This window comes from Rhinichthys klamathensis, unplaced genomic scaffold, assembly GCF_029890125.1.
Source record: "Rhinichthys klamathensis goyatoka isolate OS25496 unplaced genomic scaffold, OSU_Roscu_1.1 h1tg000005l_1, whole genome shotgun sequence".
Taxonomy (NCBI): Eukaryota; Metazoa; Chordata; class Actinopteri; order Cypriniformes; family Leuciscidae; genus Rhinichthys; species Rhinichthys klamathensis.
This window is the reverse complement of record NW_026606558.1, coordinates 861,531-884,687: the sequence shown is the minus strand read 5'-3', so window position 1 is coordinate 884,687 and position 23,157 is coordinate 861,531. Positions and strand designations below refer to the sequence as shown.

Genomic DNA, 23,157 nt, shown 5'->3' with positions numbered 1-23,157 from the left:
AATTACATTGATTTAAACAAAAAAAAAAACTCCTTGATCAAAGCGTTTAACAACCAACCAGTATTTGACAACAGATTTCAAGCGCCCTATCAGGTTTGATGCATTGTTAATTACAGCAGTATGCTTGTTAATACTCAAGACAACATTTAAAAAAAAAAAAAAAAAAAAGACAGGTGGATTCAGGAGATGGCAGTTTACTCTTGGCCTCAGGGTGGAACTGGAGATGTGTGTGTGAAGAAACACTAAATGGTTGGCTTAGAAAAAGATGGCACAGCTCACATTCCCACACTGTGAGTTGGAGTTGCTGGCTGGTTTAGCCCAATGGTGCTGCATAGCCATCCAGCAAAGTCAACCTCCTCTGCCTCAGAGGTCTTTATGAAGGCATGGACCTGAAACAGACAATTATTTTAGATGTATGAGGTGCATACTTGCAATAGAAAATAATATCTGTATATGAGGACTGACAGAAAAGGATTGTTCCTACCATCAGTTGCTTGAGATCTGCTCTTTCTGCTGGATTTTTGATTAAACTAAGTAAAAACATTGAGAAATAAAGAAAAATGTCAAAATTGGTGATAGAAAAAATGAGATGGAATGCAAAACGTTTCTCGAAGTAACAATACTTTTGAGAGCAAATCTCCCATATATATTTTTTCCATGTCCATTTAGGGGCTCTGTAGAACGGCAACAGATTTCAAACAGTTTTTTAGTTCAACCACCAGATGGAGCAGCAAGCTCCACTGAAGAAGCATTTGTGCATTTGGATCAGAATATGCTTTTATCCAAAGCAGCTTTCAGTGCACTGCATTTTGTAAGTATCCTAGTTGCCTGGAAATCGAACCCATAGTGTCGTGCTCTAATAGATGAGTTACACGAATGAAACTAAATGCAAATAACATTGTTTTTGCTTACCATTTGTTAACAAAGTCTTGAAATTCTGCACCAAAGATGCTTGGTAGCTTAGGAGGTGGCTGAAAAAGGAAAAATGCTCCATTAAGCCTAAGCGAAGCAGCCAATTAATCCGCACTTTAATTAATTCACTGCCATAAAGCTGTTTAGTGGTCTTATAAGCACCACTTTAAACTTACCTCATTGACAATATAGTCAAGCAGCTCAAATATAGCCATCGGAGGTCTGCTGTCTGGACCGTATGCTGACAGGACAAACAGATACAAGTAAAAGTTTTATAGTCAGAAACACCTTAAACATAATTGATCAGTTTGTACATGTTCTTGCAGATAGGATGGTAAACAGCCACTCACACCCGCCGGGTCGACCAGGGGGCCTGGGTTTAGGGGAGGCCTCGCTGGCGGAGGGGTCACCCTCGAGGGGCTGGCCAAAGATTTGCTCCAGTTCCTTGGAATCAGGTGGTGGGATAGGGAAGCGTCCAATGGCCATCTCCACCAGAGAGAGACCCATGCTCCATATGTCAGACTGGACAGAATAGTGAGTCCCTTGAAGACGTTCAGGCTACAGATGGACACAGAAAAATAGGGAACAGGACCATACAGAGAGGAAATTAACATTATCATACAGGAAGAGACATGATGAAAAACAGGAGCCTGAACAAACAGATGGCTGCTCTGAGATACTCCAAATTAAATATCCAGGAAATAATCACAATGTCAAATGATCTAGAACCTAATTATGTAGTAGAAATAAAAAATATAATATATTAAATATATATTATATTTCTTATATATATATATATATATATATATATATATATATATATATATATATATATATATATATATATATATATATATATATTTATTTATTTATTTATTTATTTATTTATTTATTTATTTTTGCTGAGAATGAAAACTTACAGACATATAGGACCTGGTGCCCACAAACGAATTGGCCATGGAGTCAATGAGTTGTCCACTCACACCAAAGTCACACAGCTTGATCTCACCACGCGAGTTCACCAGGATGTTGGATGGTTTAACATCTGCAAGAAAAGGAAGGGGTCTTCCCTTCAGTAAATACTGTCAACAGAAAGAGTAAATGAAAAGATGACCGTTTGAGATAGCGTGCCACCAATCACCTCTGTGCATGATCTTGTGTTTCTCCCGCAGGTAGGACAGGCCTTTTATCACCTGCATGAATGGAAAGAAAACAGGTCCAGAAACATTAAGCATTGTACTTCAGCCTTATTTTTTTGGAAACAGTCCACCAGAGATCGAGGATATTTTTGAGATAGGTTACAGAGATACTGACCGCAATGCTAACTTTGCCCAGGATTTGTTCTGGGATCTTGCCTGCTTTCTTCAGGGACTGATCCAGGGAGCCGCCATCCTAAAAAAAAAAAAAATTCGATGGAGATATATTCAGCAGTTACTCTTATATAGTACCTATAAAAGCAAAGGCAGTGAAGAGATACTGAAAGGATATTGAACTATATATATATATATATATATATGTATATGTCTCTTATGCTCATCAAGGCTGCATTATTTGATACCAAAATACAGCAAAAACAGTAATATTGTGAAATACTATTCCAATTTAAAATAACTGTTTTCAATTTTAATATATTTTAAAATGTAATTTATTCCTGTGATGTCAAAGCTTAATTTTTAGCATCGTTACTCCAGTCTTCAGCGTCACATGATCCTTCAAATATCATTCTAACATGCTGATTTGGTGCTCAAGAAACTTTTCTTATTATTATAAATGTTGAAAACAGTTGTGCTGCTTAATATTTGGTATCAATGAAACCATGATACTTTTTTTCGGTAACGCTTCCTTTTACAGTACAGTACTTACGTGTACTTACAGTGTACTTACCTAGAAAGTACTGGCTAATATAAGGTAAATACATGGGTTAGGGGTAGGTTCAGGGTTAGTACCTAGTTATTACCCAGTAATTATAGTTACTATAATAAGTACATAGTAAGTACATGGGTAACAGGACTGTAAAAGGAAGCGTTACCTTTTTTTCTTTCTCAGGATTCTTTGATGAATAGAAAGTAAAAAGAACAGCATTTATTTGAAATAGAAATATTTACTGTCAGTTTGAATAAATTTGATGGATCCTTGACAAATAAAATCATTCAAATCTTATGACCGTAAACTACTGAACTTAATATATTTAGAGAAAACTCTCATTTTCCTCTGTATTATGTTTGACACCAAGAGAGGACACAGTACCATGTTCTCCATACATATGCTGATCTCTCCATCACTGTAGAAAGCCCCGTAGAAGCCCACTATGTAGGGAGAGTTACATTCATGCAGCACCTGCAACTCTCTGATGATCTGATTCCTTATGGCTGGCTTGATCTCGAGGTGGATCAACTACATGAAAATAAGAAAAAGTGAAAAAATAGGTTTGTTTTAATAAAAAATTAAAAAATCAACCCCCGAAATTTAAGAAACATTGACATATTTTGACTTTATTTAATATTTAACATCATGTTTACCATGTTGCGATTTTGTCTTAATAAGTGCCGTGCAAAGCATAATTCTGAAGCCTCATTCATTTCTTTCAGTACCAGGCAGAGCTTCTCTCTGTAATTGCCAGGGTGTCTGCATTATATAGTTAGCTGATAAGGAGGAGTTACTTCTCTGCATGCATACTGTCAGTTCTTAGTTTCATGTATGCTGTAAATGAGTTGTTTGGAGTTCATGTGCTGACTGCACTTCAGCTGGTTTTCTTCCCTGGGAGCTCTCATATTAAAACACATTTGTTTCATCACAGTATGTAGTGGACTACTGGTAATTTGGCTTTAATAGTAGATGTCTTTTCTTGGACACGTTTTTTGAGGAAAAATGTTATTTGACTCAAATGCAATTAGCATATAGTATCCATTCAGCATTCTAAGAACAGAATGTCATGCAATCTCTTAACTTCTTCCAATCTATAAAAAAACACGATGACATGAATAGCTGATGCCTTCTGAGGCAAGCAGCTCTAAAACAGCAACTGATCGATTCAAGGCTGGAAAAGACAATCAATGGACTTCAGTGACCTTTCTTGCAAACTTGAAACTGAAAAATAAAGTTTGCTTCACCATAACTTACTTTCCTGGCCATGATGAAGCCTGAGGGTCTGTGTAAGACCTTGAAGACCACTCCTCCATTGCCTGCACCCAACTCACAAATCTTCTCAAAGTCATCATCTTTTAACTCTCCAACCTTCTGCTTTTGGGTAAGGAAAGCTTCCAGGCGTTTCTTCTGCTGCTCATCCAGTTCCAGTTCCTCTAGCTTCTTCTGCAGAGCTTCCAGATTTGTTCTAACACAAACACAGACAGAAATTAATGTAATTTCTAAAATGCTGAAGCTATTCAACAAGGCTTAATCAACAAATCAATACAGTCATGACTCATGAGAATCTGCAAAAAAATGAAAGAAAAAAAATGAAAATAAGTAATAACAAATGTAATGTTTTTTTTTTTCAAGAATTTCATACTTTTAAATAAGTAATGAATTTTCTTCATTATATTAGGATAATTGAATCACCCTGACATTTTTTTTTTTCAAAACTGAATTTTAATTCAATATATAAATAAATGCTCATCACAGGATATGTGTAGTCAAGTCATCATATTTTTAGATGCATTACATTTTGTTGTATACATTACAATGTATGTTTGATTACATAAATAGAACAAAACTGCATCGTGCCATGACACCTTTTCCATTTTTCAGTTTCCATTTTTCAAACTACAGTGCAGTTTCGTTATTGTGAACTAAAACTAAAGCTATTAAAAATAATTTTCATTAATTGAAAAAAGCTGAAAAAAATATTAATATTGCCTTGGCATCTAACTGAAAAAAAGCTTAAGTTTAAGTGCTAAAATTACACTATAACACTAAAAATTATATAAAAATAAATTAAAGCTAAATAGAAATATAAAAAAACACTAATGACAAAAGCACATAACAAAATTAGTAAAAACAAATTAAAATGAAAACTGAAAATATAAAAATAAAAGCCATTTCAAATTAAGAATAAATTATATAATAGTATATAAAATCGTTCACAATATTAAAGAATAGCAGAGTTCACACCACAGCTGTAATGATAACGGCACAGAGAAAACGATATAGAGAGCAAGTATTTGATACACTGCCGATTTTGCAGGTTTTCCCACTTACAAAGCGTGTAGAAGTCTGTAATTTTTATCATAGGTACTCTTCAACTGTGAGTGACGGGATCTAAAACAAAAATCCAGAAAACCACATTGTATGATTTTTAAGTAATTCATTTGCATTTTATTGCATGACATAAGTATTTGATCACCTACCAACCAGTAAGAATTCCGGCTCTCACAGACCTGTTAGTTTCTCTTTAAGAAGCCCTCCTATTCTCCACTCATTACCTGCATTAACTGCACCTGTTTGAACCCATTACCTGTATAAAAGACACCTGTCCACACACTCAATCAAACAAACAGACTCCAACCTCTTCACAATGGCCAAGACCAGAGAGATGTGTAAGGACATCAGGGATAAAATTGTAGACCTGCACAAGGCTGGGATGGGCTACAGGACAATTGGCAAGCAGCTTGGTGAGAAGGCAACAACAGTTGGCACAATCATTACAAAATGGAAGAAGTTCAAGATGACGGTCAATCTCCCTCGGTCTGGGGCTCTATGCAAGATCTCACCTCGTGGGGCATCAATGATCATGAGGAAGGTGATGGATCACCTAAGAACTACACGGCAGGACCTGGTCAATGACCTGAAGAGAGCTGGGACCACAGTCTCAAAGAAAACCATTAGTAACACACTACGCCGTCATGGATGAAAAATCCTGCAGCGCACGCAAGGTCCCCCTGCTCAAGCCAGCGCATGTTCAGGGCCGTCTGAAGTTTGCCAATGACCATCTGGATGATCCAGAGGAGGAATGGGAGAAGGTCATGTGGTCTGATGAGACAAAAAGAGAGCTTTTTGGTCTAAACTCCACTCGCCGTGTTTGGAGGAAGAAGAAGGATGAGTACAACCCTAAGAACACCATCCCAACCGTGAAGCATGGAGGTGGAAACATCATTCTTAGGGATGCTTTTCTGCAAAGGGGACAGGACGACTGCACCGGATTGAGGGGAGGATGGATGGGGCCATGTCTCGCCAGATCTTGGCCAACAACCTCCTTCCCTCAGTAAGAGCATTGAAGATGGGTCATGGCTGGGTCTTCCAGCATGACAACGACCCGAAACACACAGCCAGGGCAACTAAGGAGTGGCTCCGTAAGAAGCATCTCAAGGTCCTGGAGTGGCATAGCCAGTCTCCAGACCTGAACCCAATAGAAAATCTTTGGAGGGACCTGAAAGTCCTGAAACCTGAAGGATCTGGAGAAGGTCTGTATGGAGGAGTGGTCCAAAAGCCCTGCTGCAGTGTGTGCAAACCTGGTCAAGAACTACAGGAAACGTATGAACTCTGTAATTGCAAACAAAGGTTTCTGTACCAAATATTAAGGTCTGCTTTTCTGATGTATCAAATACTTATGTCATGCAATAAAATGCAAATGAATTACTTAAAAATCATACAGTGATTTTCTGGATTTTTGTTTTAGATTCCGTCACTCACAGTTTAAGAGTACCTATGATAAAAATTACAGACTTCTACAAGCTTTGTAAGTGGGAAAACCTGCAAAATCGGCAGTGTATCAAATACTTGTTCTCCCTATGTAGATGGAATCACTTTCAGAACGATTTTATCCAGCTGATGAACGATAAAAACATTGACAGCCAATCAGAATCCATCCTGCTGTAACGAGCTCAAGCATTTAAAACGGCAGACAAGCCCACGCTTAAAATTAACAGAATGATAAGTGGATGCTACTAGTTATCTTTATAGTTATCGTTCTTAGTGTGAACGGGCCTTTATTCCTGCTTTTTTTGTTAAACGTGAATATGTCAATCTACAAGAAGGCTTTCTCTCCTGAGATAAGTAAGAACATAAGAAGACAAATTCTTGAATGCTGAAACACATGTAGAAATATTGAATACGCTATTGCATAAAGTGGTGGGAAGGCTTTATAACATCTTCTTCCTAAAGTTCTGTTTGAGGAAACAGTGAGTTCCTCTAAGCATGCGAGCCTTTCCCTTGGCCCTGTTGTCATGGTGATGTATTTCCTTAGCTTTCTGCTGGAAGAGTGAACTTCCATGACCCTCTGCTCTCCATCCTCTCTGCATCTCCTTCAACAACACTGTTCTTCACCATGGCTTAGCTCCATCTACCAAATGGATTTTTCAAATGAACCAATTAAAAGTCTTATGATTCAGATGTTGATACCAATTAGGAATTATTTAAACATAACCTTTCATGCAGCTTGTGTGCCACACGATGCAAACATCTGTGCAGCGGCTGTATCTTCAAATGAATGTTTTCAGAACCATCGGACGCTATGAGCCTCAAGGGCTTTTAAGCATTGAGCCGATTCAGATGGAAAACATGTTGTCCTGCTGTTGAACAGTGTTTCAGGCCACAATAATTGACACTCACACATAAATTTACATCAAACCGTGCTGATCAGTCCTCAACATACTGCAACACGCTTTGCTCCAGGACAGACAGCACGACTCAGGTGGATGAGAGCAGCGCAAGTACTCCAGGATGTCTATATCTAATCTATATGCAGAACGAGGCAAAGTGTTTTCATTTTTGATAGCAAGGCCAGTTATAACCATGGTTACGAGGCTGCTGTGTGGGTGTAAGTGGGTGGCGTGGATGAGCTGTGGTGGAGACGTGATAATGGCGAAGGACGCACAAGATGCCAGAGTGGAGAAAAATACTTGTGAAACTTGTGTTGCATGTAGGAGGGAGAACAATGACTCCATATCCAGAGTGATTCCACTGCATTTCTATTGCTGGCCTAGTCAGACCAGTAGTTCAAATTTGTACTTGCCAATGCAAAAAAAGATACATTTCATTTTTTGTAACATTTTCATGTTTAAAATTGACTATGTTTTATTTTTTGCTTGGTTTTTATTTTTCAGTAATATCTGAAAATTATCTTTATTTATTATATTATAACAAAAACAACATGAATAATTTCTGGAAAACAATGACAACTACATATAATGCATAACAAATTAATTATTTATCATTTGAAAAATTGGTTTATAAAATGCATAACAGCAAAATTGACAACATTGTTTAATACATCACAAAAAACTCAAATGATAAAAGGGTACTTCAACGGAAAAAAAAGAAATCAGTGCTACCTGATGACAGAGAAATAGAGCTGTTGTTTTCCCTTTTGCCAAATAGGTAGGAAAACTGCATCCGAAATCGCATTCTTCCCTACTATATAGTGAAAAACAGTATGAGACAAAAGAAGTATGTCCGTACTCATAAAAGAGTAGGCAAAAAGTTCCCGGATGACGTACTTCTTCCGGAGAGATTCTGAAGTGTGCATCTAATGGACACTTTACTATCCCATGAGGCCACGGGAGAGGATTTATGAATTGCAGTGAAGTGACGTAACCCTGGTAGGTCACATGATAATGACAACATCCCGAATGTAGTATGTCCACATCACATTCATACTATTTAGAACATTTTTTTTTTTAGTGGTCGTGAAGTAATTACTAATTCAAAAATAAGTACCTACTCAAGAGAGTATGCGATTCCGGACGCAACCTTACACCCATAATGCCGTTGCAACCCCGCAAGACTTTCATTCATCTTCGGAACATCTGAGAGCTTTCTTTCTCTCCATAGACAGCAATGCAACTGACACTTTGACACTTTAAACATGAAAAAAATCTTACAGATGAGATGATAAATGTTTATATGTGAATAAAAGCCTAAATTCAATCTGTTCTTCATATAAAGTGATCGTGTCTAAACCGTTCAATTCATATGGATTATTTTTACTATCTCATCTCTTTATGAACTTTTTGAAGCGTCAAAATGTCAGTTGAGTAGTTGTCTATGGAGGGACAGAAATCGCTCAAATTTCATTAAAAATATCTTCATTTGTGTTCCGAAAATGAACAAAAGTCTTATGGGTTTGGAACGACACGAGGATGAGTAATTAATGAACGGATTTAAATTTTTGGGTGAACTATCCCTTTAAAGTAATAAATAATTCAATCCTACTATCCAGTGAATTATTTAGTCTACTCTTTGATACACCACAAAAAGGGCAGATTCTTTCTGAGAAAAGATACAAAATTGCATAAAAATTAAGAGTAAAAGCTACTTTTGGTTTGAGAATCAAACACAGAAAAGCCTCTGTAGGCCAAAGAAGAGTACTTGAAAGAATCATAACTTCACTTCCATTTTTTTCAAGCGTTTTTGAAGATGTGTGTGGATACAGTATGATCAAACACAGGAAATAAGTGGCCAACTTCACATGTCGTGCTTTGGAATGTGAATGTAAACACTAGGGAGCGCCGGGATCAGCTGAGGTTAGACAGAAGCACACCATTTTTCCGCTGGGGAGGTGCACAAAACCTGAGATTATGTTCTGTGGTCAATATTTAACTATACGCGCCATAAATCATTGCTGTGGATACATCTGTGTTGTCATCAATTTAAACTCAGACATAAGCACAATAAAAGAAGAGAATTAGGGAACAGGTAGGGAATGTATGGGAATAATCAAGCTCTTCTTGATAAACTATAAAGCATTCATACACCCAGCAGTGCTCTTAAGTAAAATGGAGAGCAGCAGATGGTGCCATGGTGTGTGAGTGGTGTGATTGTGTAACACTGTAACATTGTGTGGTTTCCTACTGATTATCTTGAAAAGACACAATGCAGCATAGAGGTCATGGGAAACAATATAGCAACAGAGGTACTGCTGCCAATGGAGAGAGATGAAACAAAATTGACAGCATACAAAATTAGCATTGGCAAGTGCCAAATGTAAGTAAAACTGGCTTTGGCAAATTAATAAAACAAGGTTGCTAGTCATTTGGACAGTAACCTTTTAAAATACATCAACATATTGCACTTTTTTCTGATGTGAATGACACACGCGAAAATGAAAATGTATAGGCCTACTATTACATTTTCCACAAAAACATTAAGCTGTTTTCAACATTGATTATAAGAAATGTTACTTGAGCACCAAATCAGCATATTAGAATATAACAATCTAAAAGAATAAATTATATTTTCAAATATATTAAAATAGAAAACGCTTCTTTTAAATTGTACAGTTTAAATGACAGTTTATACAGCATTTTTGATCAAATAAATGCAGCCTCGGTGAGCATAAGAGACTCCTTTCGAAACTTACAGATCCCAAACTTTTGAACGGTAATGTATATGTGGTGACACATACTGAATGTAGAATATTGGTTGCATTAAGTCACCAAAACAAAAAAGACTTTAAAAAAAAAACTTTGTTTCATAGCAGTAAGAATGCAATTGTAACTGGCTCCAATGAGGAGTAAATTGATTTACCAGTCATAAATATTATCTTAACAGCAAATTTACATAATTAGTAAATGCATTAAAGAGGTGGTGCATATGAAGTTCTTCTCAAGCGATAAGCAAGAACTTAGAAAATAACATAACTGCACTCTTTGAGATAGGCTAGCCACGACAGATTTAAAGCAGAAACTTCTAGGAAAAAAAGTGTTGTCACAGTATTTAACATTCCACTAAGCCTCTCTCTATAACTCTGACTTCCACAGGATTGAATCACCACTACACACACACACACACACACACACACACACATTCCAAAGCGAGCTTGCCACAGCCTATCCTGCTCTTCAGGAAGGAATGTAATTCTACTTTACCGTCATTCTCACAAACATCACAATGTAGCACTATTATAGCTAATAATACTTCTTATTTATGTAGAAATAATGACCATTTTCTATATACCAGACTGAAACTTTATCCTTAAATAATTAATAGTCTCTTAATGCCAAATGGAGAGACTACAAGAGGGGAAAGTCTCTGAGCCCTCAAATGAGCTCGACGAAACAAGAGGCAATGACATGCACCACTGGCTCAGGCTGTGAGGATTGCCATTGGCTCGACATCAAAAGAAGAAAAATCACAGGTCTGCCAAACGAAGGTATAGCACTGACCGAGGTGGTCCTCACTGTCACCATATCTGTCTGTGGGGATGTGAAGCAGGCAAACAAATCAATACGCCATCACTTGTATCTATATGGTGGTCAGCTTAAAAATCCTCCGTAATTACATACTGAGGTAAACTGGTGGATACTTGGGCTCAGAGAATGCTGTGACATTAATTTACATATCCATCTAGGATCAACAAAACACTGGAGTTTTGGCCTCTACACTAATTTATGGCTGAACAACATACTACAGAGGACTGCTCTGTCCAAATGTGATAAGGTATTCTCATTGATCTAAGTGGCAGGAGATGCGGCACTTTTATGTTCACCTGATGGATACCAAACAACACTAATATATGGGCCATTCCTCAAACAGTGTGTTCCTCATTAAAATAACTTACAATACATAACTAAGGCCAACCTTTACTGTGTAAATAGACTTTTTTTTTTTAAGCACAGCTAAAAAAACAAAAAACATTCAATAACTCTCTATATACTGGGGTCAAAATATGTCTCTTATGCTCAAGGCTGCATTAATTTGTTAATAAATAATGACAACAGAAACACTGTGAACTAAAACCGTCTACCCTAGTATCCTCAAACCTAATTACAAGTCTCATAGATATATTCCAACATATATTACAATCTATTAAGTTAGCTTGAGATGGCACAATGCAATTTATTAACATGTAAAGACTTAATATTGAGTAATATTGTCAATTTGACAGCCCTAACACATCACTGATGATGACACCAGTTTTTGCAGAGCTACTTTAGCTGATTCAACTTTCTTGATTGACGAATTTTGCAACACCGCCGGTTACTGAATTTATTGAACTGAATTGAGCAGAATAATGATACTATTGTCTTCTGTAGTCATAAATACTTGATGAACTTCACACATTTTTTAAACTGAATCAATACTGAACTGACTTAAGCTGAATAATGATACTGTTGTTTTCTGCAAAGCTGATTTACGCCGAATTTGTCTGCAGAGTTTATATGAACGTCATTTTAATTTTTATTACTTTGAAGCTGCTTTAAAACAAACAGTCTTGTATAAAGCAAGGTGACTTGATTTGACATTATCTGATTGAATGTTTAAAAAGTCACCCATTTTGCAAAATGACCCATATTTGGAATTATGCAAGTCAACTAATAATGACCTTACAATTCATTCGTGGGCTTTAATTCTGTTGACACTTACAAACACCAACACACCCTCAGAATCAGAAATATCCACAATTTAATACCCATTAAATCAGATTAAGCAATGGCAAATCTATGAAGTCGTGTTAGAGTCAAATCCATGAATGAAGCAACTTAAAGTGACCGTGAAGTCTTCTAATAGCTTATTCGCCATGAAATGACATCGTAGAAGCCCACTCACTCTGTGGCCCCGGTTCCGTTTACAGCGTTCCCATCTGGAATTGGGTTCAGCTGGATCGGCTCTGGCTTCCTCCTTTTTTGCATGATGAATCCTGATAGCTGGCTTCTTGGCAGTGAAAAGAAAAATTCGAACAGGAGCAACCTGATCCGCAGACTACACCAACTCGCCTACAGAGCAATGATGCATAAGCTATGAATAGCCTATCACACCCTAGCAATCGCGGTTTGCTTTCAAATAAATATATAAATAAAGACAGAATGCTGTCAGCGACAACCTCGCATGGTCCTCTGACCGGCAGGACGAAGGCTGTTTCGAAGAATAGATTATTCACGGAGAAACGGAGTATTTCTAGAGGTGTACGACAGTAGAGGATGGGTACTGTGAGATTGTCTCTTGTCTTTACGTCATGCAAATATTTACATCTGTCTTCCGGACAGCATGAACGCGTGTGGGGAAGGACTCCATCTGCTGGTGTAAATGCGTCATTACTCCAGATTTGTTTTCAACAGGCCTGCCTGCTAATTAAAACTAAGAAATTTCAACAATCTATCGTCAGCATCCAGACTTTTTATGCGTTTATGTATCAGAATATAAACCTTCAAAATAAATGAGAGCATATTTTCAACTTTTACACACCCAGACTTTCAGACATCCTATATAAAAAGCTATACAGTCTGATCACATTTATTCTTTTCTGGTCTAATTATTATTTATTCATATTCGTTTATGATCATTCTTCTCTGTGGACCCCCTGCAGATCTTTCCAACCCTGGCAATAGATGATACAGAAAACTAAAAGTATATATTGCCATTCAGGTCTCATGCAATTGGGAAGTAACTGACTATTACAAGTTTGAATTGACTTTAAAGTGAAAAGTCCCTGCTGCAAAACAAACAGCTCATATAACTTCCATAAAAGTGTAATTTTAATAGAAAAGCAAAAGCCTGTGCCTGTGGTGAAGCACATTTACACTGGACTGGATGTACAAACATAATAAAATAATCACATAACCAACATACTGCATTATATTTTGTGGTCTTACATCCTTAACTCTTTGAAAATAATGGTTGATTCACTATATATAGGACCTATTTAATGATGCATTTAAGAATTGGTTTCATTCAACTCTATTGATTGCTTTTGTATGAAAACATTTTTTTTTTAGAAAACACAATTTAACCAGTTTAAAATTATACAGAGAAAACGAATCATATTGGTTGAGAAAAGTCAGTATGTCTCACTGTGTGTAACCGTTATTAGCAAGATGGACATGTCCACCAGAAAATAAAAACAATTCCAGAATGATTACAGTACTATCGAAAATAAAGATCAAAGATCTATTACAAAATGGACAAATGTTTTTTCAAATCACATTTTACAGGAAGGGCAACCAGCCCCATTTGGAGATTAAACATAGATGTATACAAATCTTCTCTACACTCCTCAAGGCCTTAAATCTGTCTGCAGCTTAGTAAACAGATGCATCTCTTTTGCTCCTTCCAAGTTGTCTTTCTCAGCATTTATCTTCATGCCGGAACCAGTCCAGATTCAGCCTAATTACTTATCTCTGCTCATACCGTCCTCTCATCTGCACATTTTAGAGCTTTTGTGGTTGATATTATTCCTAAGCATACAATATCCTATATAGATTATTCCCAACTAATGAAAAATGTCAAATAGAGAATTAATTCTGAGGTCATTTGTGCCTAAGCACGATAAATAACTGTTTAGCCATCATTTCTGAATAAGCATTTAGCTGCGTCTGTCTTGACTCTTAACAATTGTACAGCAACATTGTAAACACTAAACAGTAGACTAAAGCCTTTTCTAACTCTAAGCATAATTTATCAGCAATTTACTCAATTCGGTGCAACAGGCAGATTTGCTCTGTCAGCATTCTTGATGCTCCCCCCTGTGATTTCATAAAAAGCAGATCTGGATAATTACTGAATTTGCATTTTGGTATGCAAGAAATCTTGTCCTCTTAGGAACATCAGATATTATTAAAATGGAAGAGTTGTCAAATTAAAGATGCATAAATAGAGTAAGCAAAAACAGAAAATGATATGTATTAGCTGAAATTGATCCACTGTTATAAATGGTCTTGTCCTTTAATTTTTTTTCTGAGAAGGTCATTTTTATTCAGTACATGTTCAGTGTAGATTTGGAATCTATGAAATAATTACTTGCATATATTATATTTATTGTCTGCATTGTCTTGCCTTGTTGAGCTACGGTATATTGGCACATTATGAAGTTATGAAGGATCTGTTGAAGGATGGGCCCTGGATTCAGGTTAGATTCTTTTTTATTTTATACGACATTAAAATCACCATGAAATCAAAATTGACAATTCCTATTTAAAAAAAAATAAAAATTATAAATGATTTATCTGTCCAAATCATTATTATTATTTTAATTCATGTTCTCGTAATCATAAGTGATGACCAAGTATTTGGCACAACCACTGGAGAACCTGTCACTCACTGCACAGCCATGGGTCCCATTTGATCCACAGAGGTGGAGCTGGACTAGGTCTAGGTCCACCCACTACATCCAAAGAGGGGGAGCTGGACATCATTTGACTCTGCAGACTGCAATGAGCACCACTTACATTCACAAGAGATCTCAGCAATAGCAAACCACAACGTTCCAATGAATTCCCGATGGACAAAATCAATCCCCATTATAGCCTATAACAGATTTGTGCTGCACTTGTTGCACTAAACTGTATTTTCCTTTTCATATCCAATTATATTTCAAGGCAAGCCTTTCAAAAACATCATGGAGAACAGTGCACATCTCAAGTGTCTCAGCTGAAGGAAATAAACCATTGATTATTGGCTTTAATATATCGGCCAAATTGTCAAATTTGTCAAAAAGTGTCCCAAATAATCAACCTGAATATATGAAGAAATCATTGCTGTTTGTTCAACATCATTTTAAAGTCAACATGACAGTCTAATTTGCAACCCATATTTAATTCTGGAATCTAATGTGGTATATCTGATATGCAGGGTGTACCATGGCATAGTGAATTGATTGGATGGTAAAAAAGTGGTTCCCAGTGTGAATCCCAAAAGCACAATAATACTAGTCTTAGACGTACTATGTCAGACACTATACTTTTCACAGAGCCCTATACCATTTTTTATTTTTATTTTTGCCTATATGGGAAGTATCCATATTATTATTTTACATCGTCTAGTTATTTGAAGAGCACTTTTTCTTTTGAGAATTTTCAGTGCGAACTGACTAGGCCTACTTACAATATTTATCCTATAGAAAACTGCAAAGAATAGTAGTTCACTGTAGGCTATTGACTAAAATTGTGGTTTTGCTTTAAGTGTAACAGCAAAAGTTCACCGAGAACGGGTTTTCACCAAATAAACGTGTATATGTGTTGTTTACAAGTGCTTGCAGTTTCAGCACCATGATCTCTGACGTCACGTGAGTTTAAAATGAGGCCGCGCGAGAGGCAGAAACATTCGGCAACAGTGTCGGTTACAGAGGATGAACCTCAGCGCAACGCTCTGACAACACTGGTCAAATAACGCGAACCTTACGTCGAATGTAATAAAACACAGCCCAGGACTCTTCTTCATATAGTCTGCTATAAAATACCTTCGAGAAAGTGGAGAGTTTGATCACGAAGACGAAGACTATGGACGAACAGCAAGAAGCGAATTCACATCAGGGAAAGTAAAACGGACCAGGAGAAGGTAGGCTAGATATTTTCTATTTCGCGTTTAAAGCCCCTTTATAGCCTGTAACTGTTAGTAGGCTACACATAATCTGCAATAAAATAATAATATTCGTAATATTGATATAGCCTACCCGTTGCTGAATCATATACAAGCGGTTCAGAATTTAACAGCGTTTATAAATAGGCTATTGCTGAATATCCATTGGAATAGTTTCTCGCCTGTCTTACACATTTTAGCTTTAGACGAGTTAATAAAATATCCCTTGAACATTATGATTCAAGCCTAATTTGAGATGATTAAACTGAAGGTAGCGCACATATGGTTTTATAATGATCTCACACTCTCTAATAGACTACCATATTTATACGACATTTGTTTTTATTCTGTAAGATCGCTAATGAAATTAAATTTAAAAAAATTATAGCAGAAAATTAAGTTTTTTTTAATTGATCAGTAGCCTATGCTTTATCGCATATAATTTTAGCTCATTTTGGGTTACGAGATCGATTGTGTGAGCTGTCAGTTTTGCTCAACCTTATTACTGCAGTCTATATTTATTTATAAGCGTGATAGATTTTCTCCTAGATTTTAGCCAAAGTTGACGTATCGTGCAATAGCCTACTCCTCAGCCAGTGTCTTCATTCAATTCAGCCTTTTCTGGGTTTAATTATTTTATCTGGGGAATGGTTATAATAAAACTAGGCTATGCGTTGTCTTATGTCAATAAAATCAAATATGCTGACTTAATCTATCCATATTTTATACAGTGTTGTTAACTGAATCTTCTGCTAACTGCTACAATATTACGCTGTCAAACCACTCGTAATATTTTGATGTCTGTGAAACCATAGTCTTACCACAGTAGCTAATTTACATGGGTTGCAATAACGATTTCATTGTAAAACACTTACTGGTATTCATAAAACGAGTTTATGTATGCTAATGAAGACTCAATAGGCTAATACGTCAAGCATTTATAATATATGCGAGTTACTGTTGTTTTCAATCAAAGGCATAGTCTAAAGCATTTGAGACGAGACGACGCGCCGGTCGCCCGGGATTGTCTTCTTTCCATTCATTACTTTTGGTGGAAAGTTTTTGGGCCACTAGATGGCTCTGTTGAGTAATTTGACAGCCTTATTGAGATGTTTAGAGCCCCTGTATATAACCAAACAGATGCAGTCCTTTAATTATCGAAATATAGCAGGTTTAGATGAGTAATTTTTTTCCAGTAGCAATATTCCTTTATACAGACAAGAACAGCTCTATATAAACTATAATTGGTTGGCTCTTCAGTGTTCATTGTCATTCTGTTTACGTCGCTGTGTGCTATTTTGTTGGACATCATTTGTATCTGATTGACTGTGTATCATTTTTGAAATGTGTGGACATAAAGATTTTCCATGTCTGACTGTGCTTTCCAGGTTGTTTGACAGTTGCTTTCTCTTTGGCTGTTAAAAACCAAGCTAAATGTCTCGTAACATCAGCATTGACTTTTCTCAATCCAAACTAATGTCATATAGATGACTGACCGATACCCTTTATGGTGTAAGATAAGCTGCATTCCGATAATGACAAAAAAAGTCAGAGATTAGATTTTGGCTCTTGTGTCCATAATGGTGCATGACCTGCATTAAGTACAGAATGTGGAGAAACATTATGGATTTTGTTGCATGCACAGCAAATATGTTCATAGATTTGTCTGACTCAGATTTTCAAGATTTGTTCCTCAGTCTGGCTAATTTTAAGGCTATGTTTGCCTGCATGTTGGTTAGTCTGCTTGCCTAGAATGCATTACAGCCATCTGTCAAAAAGTCATAAATGTACTTTGCCAATACAGTAATGCAGGTTTTGTTTTCAGTCTTGAGCTTTTAGCCTAATTAAACAGCAGTGTTGTTGTGAATATATTCATTAGTTGGCCGCTATTTATTCTGCCCAATTATTTCTTCAATAGAAAATGGCATTGTTGTGTTTAGCCCCCCAAAAAATTGCACTTAAAAGGTGAAAAGGTGCAAAACTATGTTTGAGATTCAAATTTTGTTTCACCAAATAAGATACAGAATAAGAATTGACCAGATAATCATTAATAATACAATATTACAGCAACAATATCCAAATAAATGATGCAATCGATTTGCGAGATTTCTGATTTAGTGCTAATATGAAAATAATGAGAATGTTTGATGATGTTGACTGCTTGCACCACTTATCTCTAGTTCAATATGACCTTGATGTGTTGTGTTTTGAGTCCTGGGACGTTGTTGTCAAGCCTAACCTTCTGTGTGACTGAGCATGCATGCGGTAAGCGAGACAGGAAGCTCAACAATGAGAGACTGAGCGCTGCTTTGTGTAGCACCACTGGCCTGTGAGCTCTGATTCGTCCTGACAGCACTTAATGACAGGGAAGCAGGGGCATTTTTGGTTTAATTTTCTGAGCTGTTTTGCAAAGTGAAGCTTGAGCCAAGGGCAAAGAAATCTTTTTTCTCTTGTCAGTGTTATGCCATCTCCTGTAGAGTTTCCAGTTTCCAGTCTAGTAAACCTTTTCAGCTGGAAATCCTGATGTTTTCTTCAATCAATAGTCTTAATTAGTGCTGATTAATGAAGGGACTCTGGTTGCGCATTGCTAATAGTTGCTTGAATTCCCAAGGACGAAGCACTTCAACTTTCTGCTTTGCCTGGCATTTTAAGTTTAGAATCAAATTTAAATGTATGACATGCTTTTGTACATTTCTGAAAGATTTAGGCCTGAAGATTTTCAAATAACCGATGAGATTTGTTTTAATTGGTTAGATGCTGGAGATGGTGAATTGAGGCTGAGGAGAAGTTTTCAAATTAAGATTTCATTAGTATTCTGTGGCCATACACGGACTCGGATCAATGCAGAAAATGAGCGGCATCCTTTTGTTTTAGTATTCAGATTTACAAAGATTATTTATTTTTATGTAGCCAGGTTAAATGGAATTGCAACAACATAAATTTAACATTAGTATCACAAACTGTTGGCTTATTTTCGTATTTTATGTCAGTTTCGGCCTTTGCATGGATCTTGTTAGGATTTAGATGTTAATATAAGCTAGGAAATTCATGGCATAGCCATTTCGAGTGATGAGGGATGTTTTACCAAAATATTTGTCTGTGTAAAGGTAATCTTCAGTGTTTAGCAAATTGCTATGGAAACTGGATGAAATGGCCTTGTTTTATTGTGACCCTCATCTGAGTCTTTGCTTTGTCTCCATTAGTGTAAGTTTGCTCATTTTCATGTCATTTTTGTATCTTTAATCTTTATGACTGACAAACAGGGATATAGAGAATGGAAGAGATGATGAGAGCTGTTGGATGAGGTGTATTATATATGAATTAGAATGCTATAGATTGTGGAAATGTATATAGTTTTTAGTGTTTTGCTGCTCTTAAGATTTATCCCTTTCTGCTCCTTTAGCTCACTTTACAAGAACGATTGACCTAGCTACAAAGGACTTTCCTCCAAGAAAATGTTTTACCTTTGCTGAAACAGCATTAACCACTGAAGTAACAAACTCTATGCTTTAGGGTTTTCAAACTGTGAGAAAAGTGTAAGTGGTCGCAGAGTGGAAAAAGTTGGGTTTCTTTGCTGAAGCTAAATTTAGGTTTCAGTGAATGACACGCACACACAGACAGTTTAGTCGAGGCTGCACTAGGGCTGCGCAATATATTGAAATTATCGAAATATCGCAAATGTAGGCTACATATCGTAATATGCATATCGCAACTGCTTGCAATAACTGGGGTCAAGAACAAAAGACTTCTCTTGACTGAATAACTTTTGTAGCTTTAATAAGAATCAGTATTTAATTAATACAGTGAAGACTAAGCAGTGTTTTATTTTTTTACATTTGATTATTCAGATTCTGTTGTTAAAAAAACCCGATGTGGACATACCTGAAACCCTAAACCCCCTGGTTTACACTGACGTCAAAATGACACCTAATTGTTATATGCTACAGTAAAACACTGCTGTTCACTTTCAGAAGTTGTAGGGATGCTTTCTTTTGACAAAAAGAATGTGAAACATGTAGGTTATATAATTTTAGATATATTTTAAATATAATTTAAGTTTATTTTACACACTTTAAGCACTATCATATTGCATATCAAATATTGCATTTTTATTCAATATCATGCAGGGCTGCATGATATACCAACATTTAATAGACTATTCTATTGCAACTATTGCAACTCTCTTGATATTGCTTATTGGACAGTGCACAACCATTCAAAATAAATGAAAATGTAAGAACATGTAAACCATAAATCTTTGTAAACCATAACATGATGGATGAAACAGCAGTCAATTAGAATGAGAATGGATCATTTTCTAAATTGGAATGGGCATAGCAAATTTGACCCATCGTTACTTCACTGTTCACTTAATTATGCATGTCTGGTAATATTTTAAACATTTGATTTGTTGGGGGTTCTTTTTTTTTAAAAATTCAGAGGAAATCAATCGTCTGTTTTATTTTACCTTAACAAGGTATTTTATATTTCAAATTCAAATTCTGAATTGATGTAAACAACAATTTATAGGTCAAACCTTAGCCCACACTGTACACATTAACACTATAATGTATTTTATAGTGCATAATATAGTAACACTGGATGCTGTGCAATGGCACTGAAGACAGTGCTCAGTAGAGGAAACCATCAATAGCATAGTAAGGCCTGACCTTTATTCTGCAAATCAAGCTGATTTCTTAATGAGCTGCCTGATAGATGTTATTTTAGCCAAAACGTATTGAACATTATACTTTGAACAAATACCCTGAGGTCAGAGTGGGAGCATTAAGAAATGTTAATGAAAAATATAAAGCCATTAGCTGAACCTTCTTGGGTCAGCTTCTGCTCTGTAATTGAAAACCTTGATGTATGTTTCTCGTTTCCTCTGATCGCGTATACAGAGATTTTCAGATCAAGGACAGCCACAGTTTTCTTGACAGTATGTATCGTCCTTTCCACGTCCTTGTCTCCTGTCTGTACTCAATCTGTTTTTTCATTGGGGACTACAGTGTTGCATGTCATCGCCTGGAGTATGGCAAATCATGTTCTTTCATTAAGATCTTTGTGTCAGTACTGTTCTCAACCTCACAGATGTTTTTCTGTATGTTAACCCAGAGGTTAGTGTTTACTTTTCCGCTGGGAGGAACATTTGAAAGAGGCAAGCCAAACATGTCTTTAATAACAGAAGAGTATAGGAATACAGTGCTTGGTTGGCTTGTATGAAATGTCATCTGAATGAACAAAAAGAGTCCACACACTCCACAGATCAATTGTGCACAATAAGACCAACGAAGCTACTTTATGAATGACTTGAACTGATTTTTTTAAAATGGTGCTGTAATTTTACCTTGTCATAATGTAAGGACTTGCATGAAACATGGTGAAAATGTCCCTAGGGAATGAAACGGCTCATAGTTGCTGTGTTTGGACTGACTACTCATTAATAATCAAACAATACTTCTGTGCTGCATTTGTCCAACATAGCACATCAAAGAGGAAGATTGTTTAGACAGTTGTTCGAGCACTTTTTATTTGCAAAGACATTAGTGCCAAATTAGGAAAGCCATTAAAGTCAGCCATGTACGGAAGCTCGTTTCTTTTTTTTAAAAATAAAAAAGGTAATTGCAACTTTTTCTCTCACAATTCAGATTTTTTTCTCGCATTTCGGACAGTTTTCAAGTTATAAGTTATAAAGTCCGAATTGCGAGATATAAACTCACAACAATAGCGAGTTATAAAGTCCGAATTTTGTGATATAAAGTCGCAATTGCGTATAAAGTTAGAATTGTGAGATATTGTAAGTCAGACTTTTTTCCCTCAGAATTGGACTTAATAATTCTGACTTTTTTCTCAGAATGCGAACACGCAGTTGTGAGTTATAAAGTCAGAATTGTACGATATAAACAAATTTTTTTCCTCAGAATTGTACTTTATAACTCGCAAAATGTGAATATCTCTGAGTATAGAGATACAAGCTCGCAATTGTGAGAAAAAAAGTCAGAATTGCGAGATATAAACTATAAACAATATTAAAGATAATTGCAACTTTTTATCTCAGAATTCAGACTTTTATTCAAGCAATTGTGAGTTTATATCCCACAATTATATCCTTAATTGTGTGAAAAAAGTCGAAAAAAATGATATTTTAAATTGTTTTATTCCATGGCAGAAACAAGCTTCCATAGCCGTGAGACTATATGTTAAATAGAATTGGGGGATAGAAGGGCAAAGTAGCTCCTAAATTAAATACTTTACGAAATAAATGTAACCAGGCAAGACATGAAAAAGATTAGGCCTAAAGACAATAAGAAATGTTTCTTAAGCACCAAATCAGCATATTAGAATAATCTCTGAGGGATCATGCGAACTGACGACTGGAGTAATGATGCTGAAAATTCAGCTTTGCCATCACAGGAGTAGATCACATTTTAAATGATAATTCACAATATTACTTTTTTAATGTGTTTTTGATCATATAACTGCAGCCTTGGTGAGATTTAAAAAAAAAAAAAGTAAGTATTATCGACCACAATCTTTTGAACGGTAGTTTACGTATTTGTTTTCAACAAGCAGCCTGAAGGGTCCTAGTACTTCCATGTCCAGCCAATTAGAGGAAATGATAATACTTAATTTGATGAACATTAAGGTTTTCAACTGCTAGTTTGTTCAGAGTGAAACAATCTTTCATATCTTACTGCAGTTTGTTTCTGTACAGATGATGAATGATAAGTCACACAATCGTGAGTTCAGAGGGAACAAGAATAGAATCAAATAAAGATCGGCTGTGAGCATCTTTAAGCAAAGCTAATTAACAAGCACTGATGTGAGCTTATAGTGAGGCTCAATAGAGCTCGTCTCTCTGATGCCAACTCACTCCACACCTCTTAGCTGTGGTTCTGCCGGGTCCTGAATAATGCACTCATCAGGTCTTTTCCCGGTGGTTGTAATGACAAGCAGCTCTCCCTCGAGAATCCACTGACTTTTTACAAATACTGCTGATGGTCCTGCTTACATCTG

The 23,157-nt window shown here is 36.3% G+C and overlaps 2 protein-coding genes across 4 annotated transcripts in view; one reads left to right on the top strand and one right to left on the bottom strand.

Moving 5' to 3' along the window:
• Positions 1 to 60: 60 nt before the first annotated feature.
• map2k1 (mitogen-activated protein kinase kinase 1) lies at positions 61 to 12,805 on the bottom strand. The gene is made up of 11 exons (XM_056254236.1): positions 12,397 to 12,805; positions 4,033 to 4,243; positions 3,160 to 3,306; positions 2,227 to 2,304; positions 2,054 to 2,105; positions 1,833 to 1,957; positions 1,263 to 1,470; positions 1,089 to 1,153; positions 913 to 971; positions 485 to 530; positions 61 to 389 (listed from the first exon to the last, which is right to left on the bottom strand). The coding sequence occupies exons 1-11, from the start codon at positions 12,477 to 12,479 to the stop codon at positions 276 to 278; spliced, it is 1,188 nt and encodes a 395-aa protein (XP_056110211.1). The 5' UTR covers positions 12,480 to 12,805; the 3' UTR covers positions 61 to 275.
• A 3,065-nt stretch (positions 12,806 to 15,870) lies between these two features.
• megf11 (multiple EGF-like-domains 11) overlaps positions 15,871 to 23,157 on the top strand; it is a 153,435-nt gene continuing 146,148 nt past the window's right edge. For all 3 annotated transcript variants that reach the window (XM_056254050.1, XM_056254060.1, XM_056254043.1), the window contains exon 1: positions 15,871 to 16,119. The gene's annotated coding sequence lies outside the window, so the exon portion shown is untranslated. The remainder of the gene's footprint in view (positions 16,120 to 23,157) is intronic.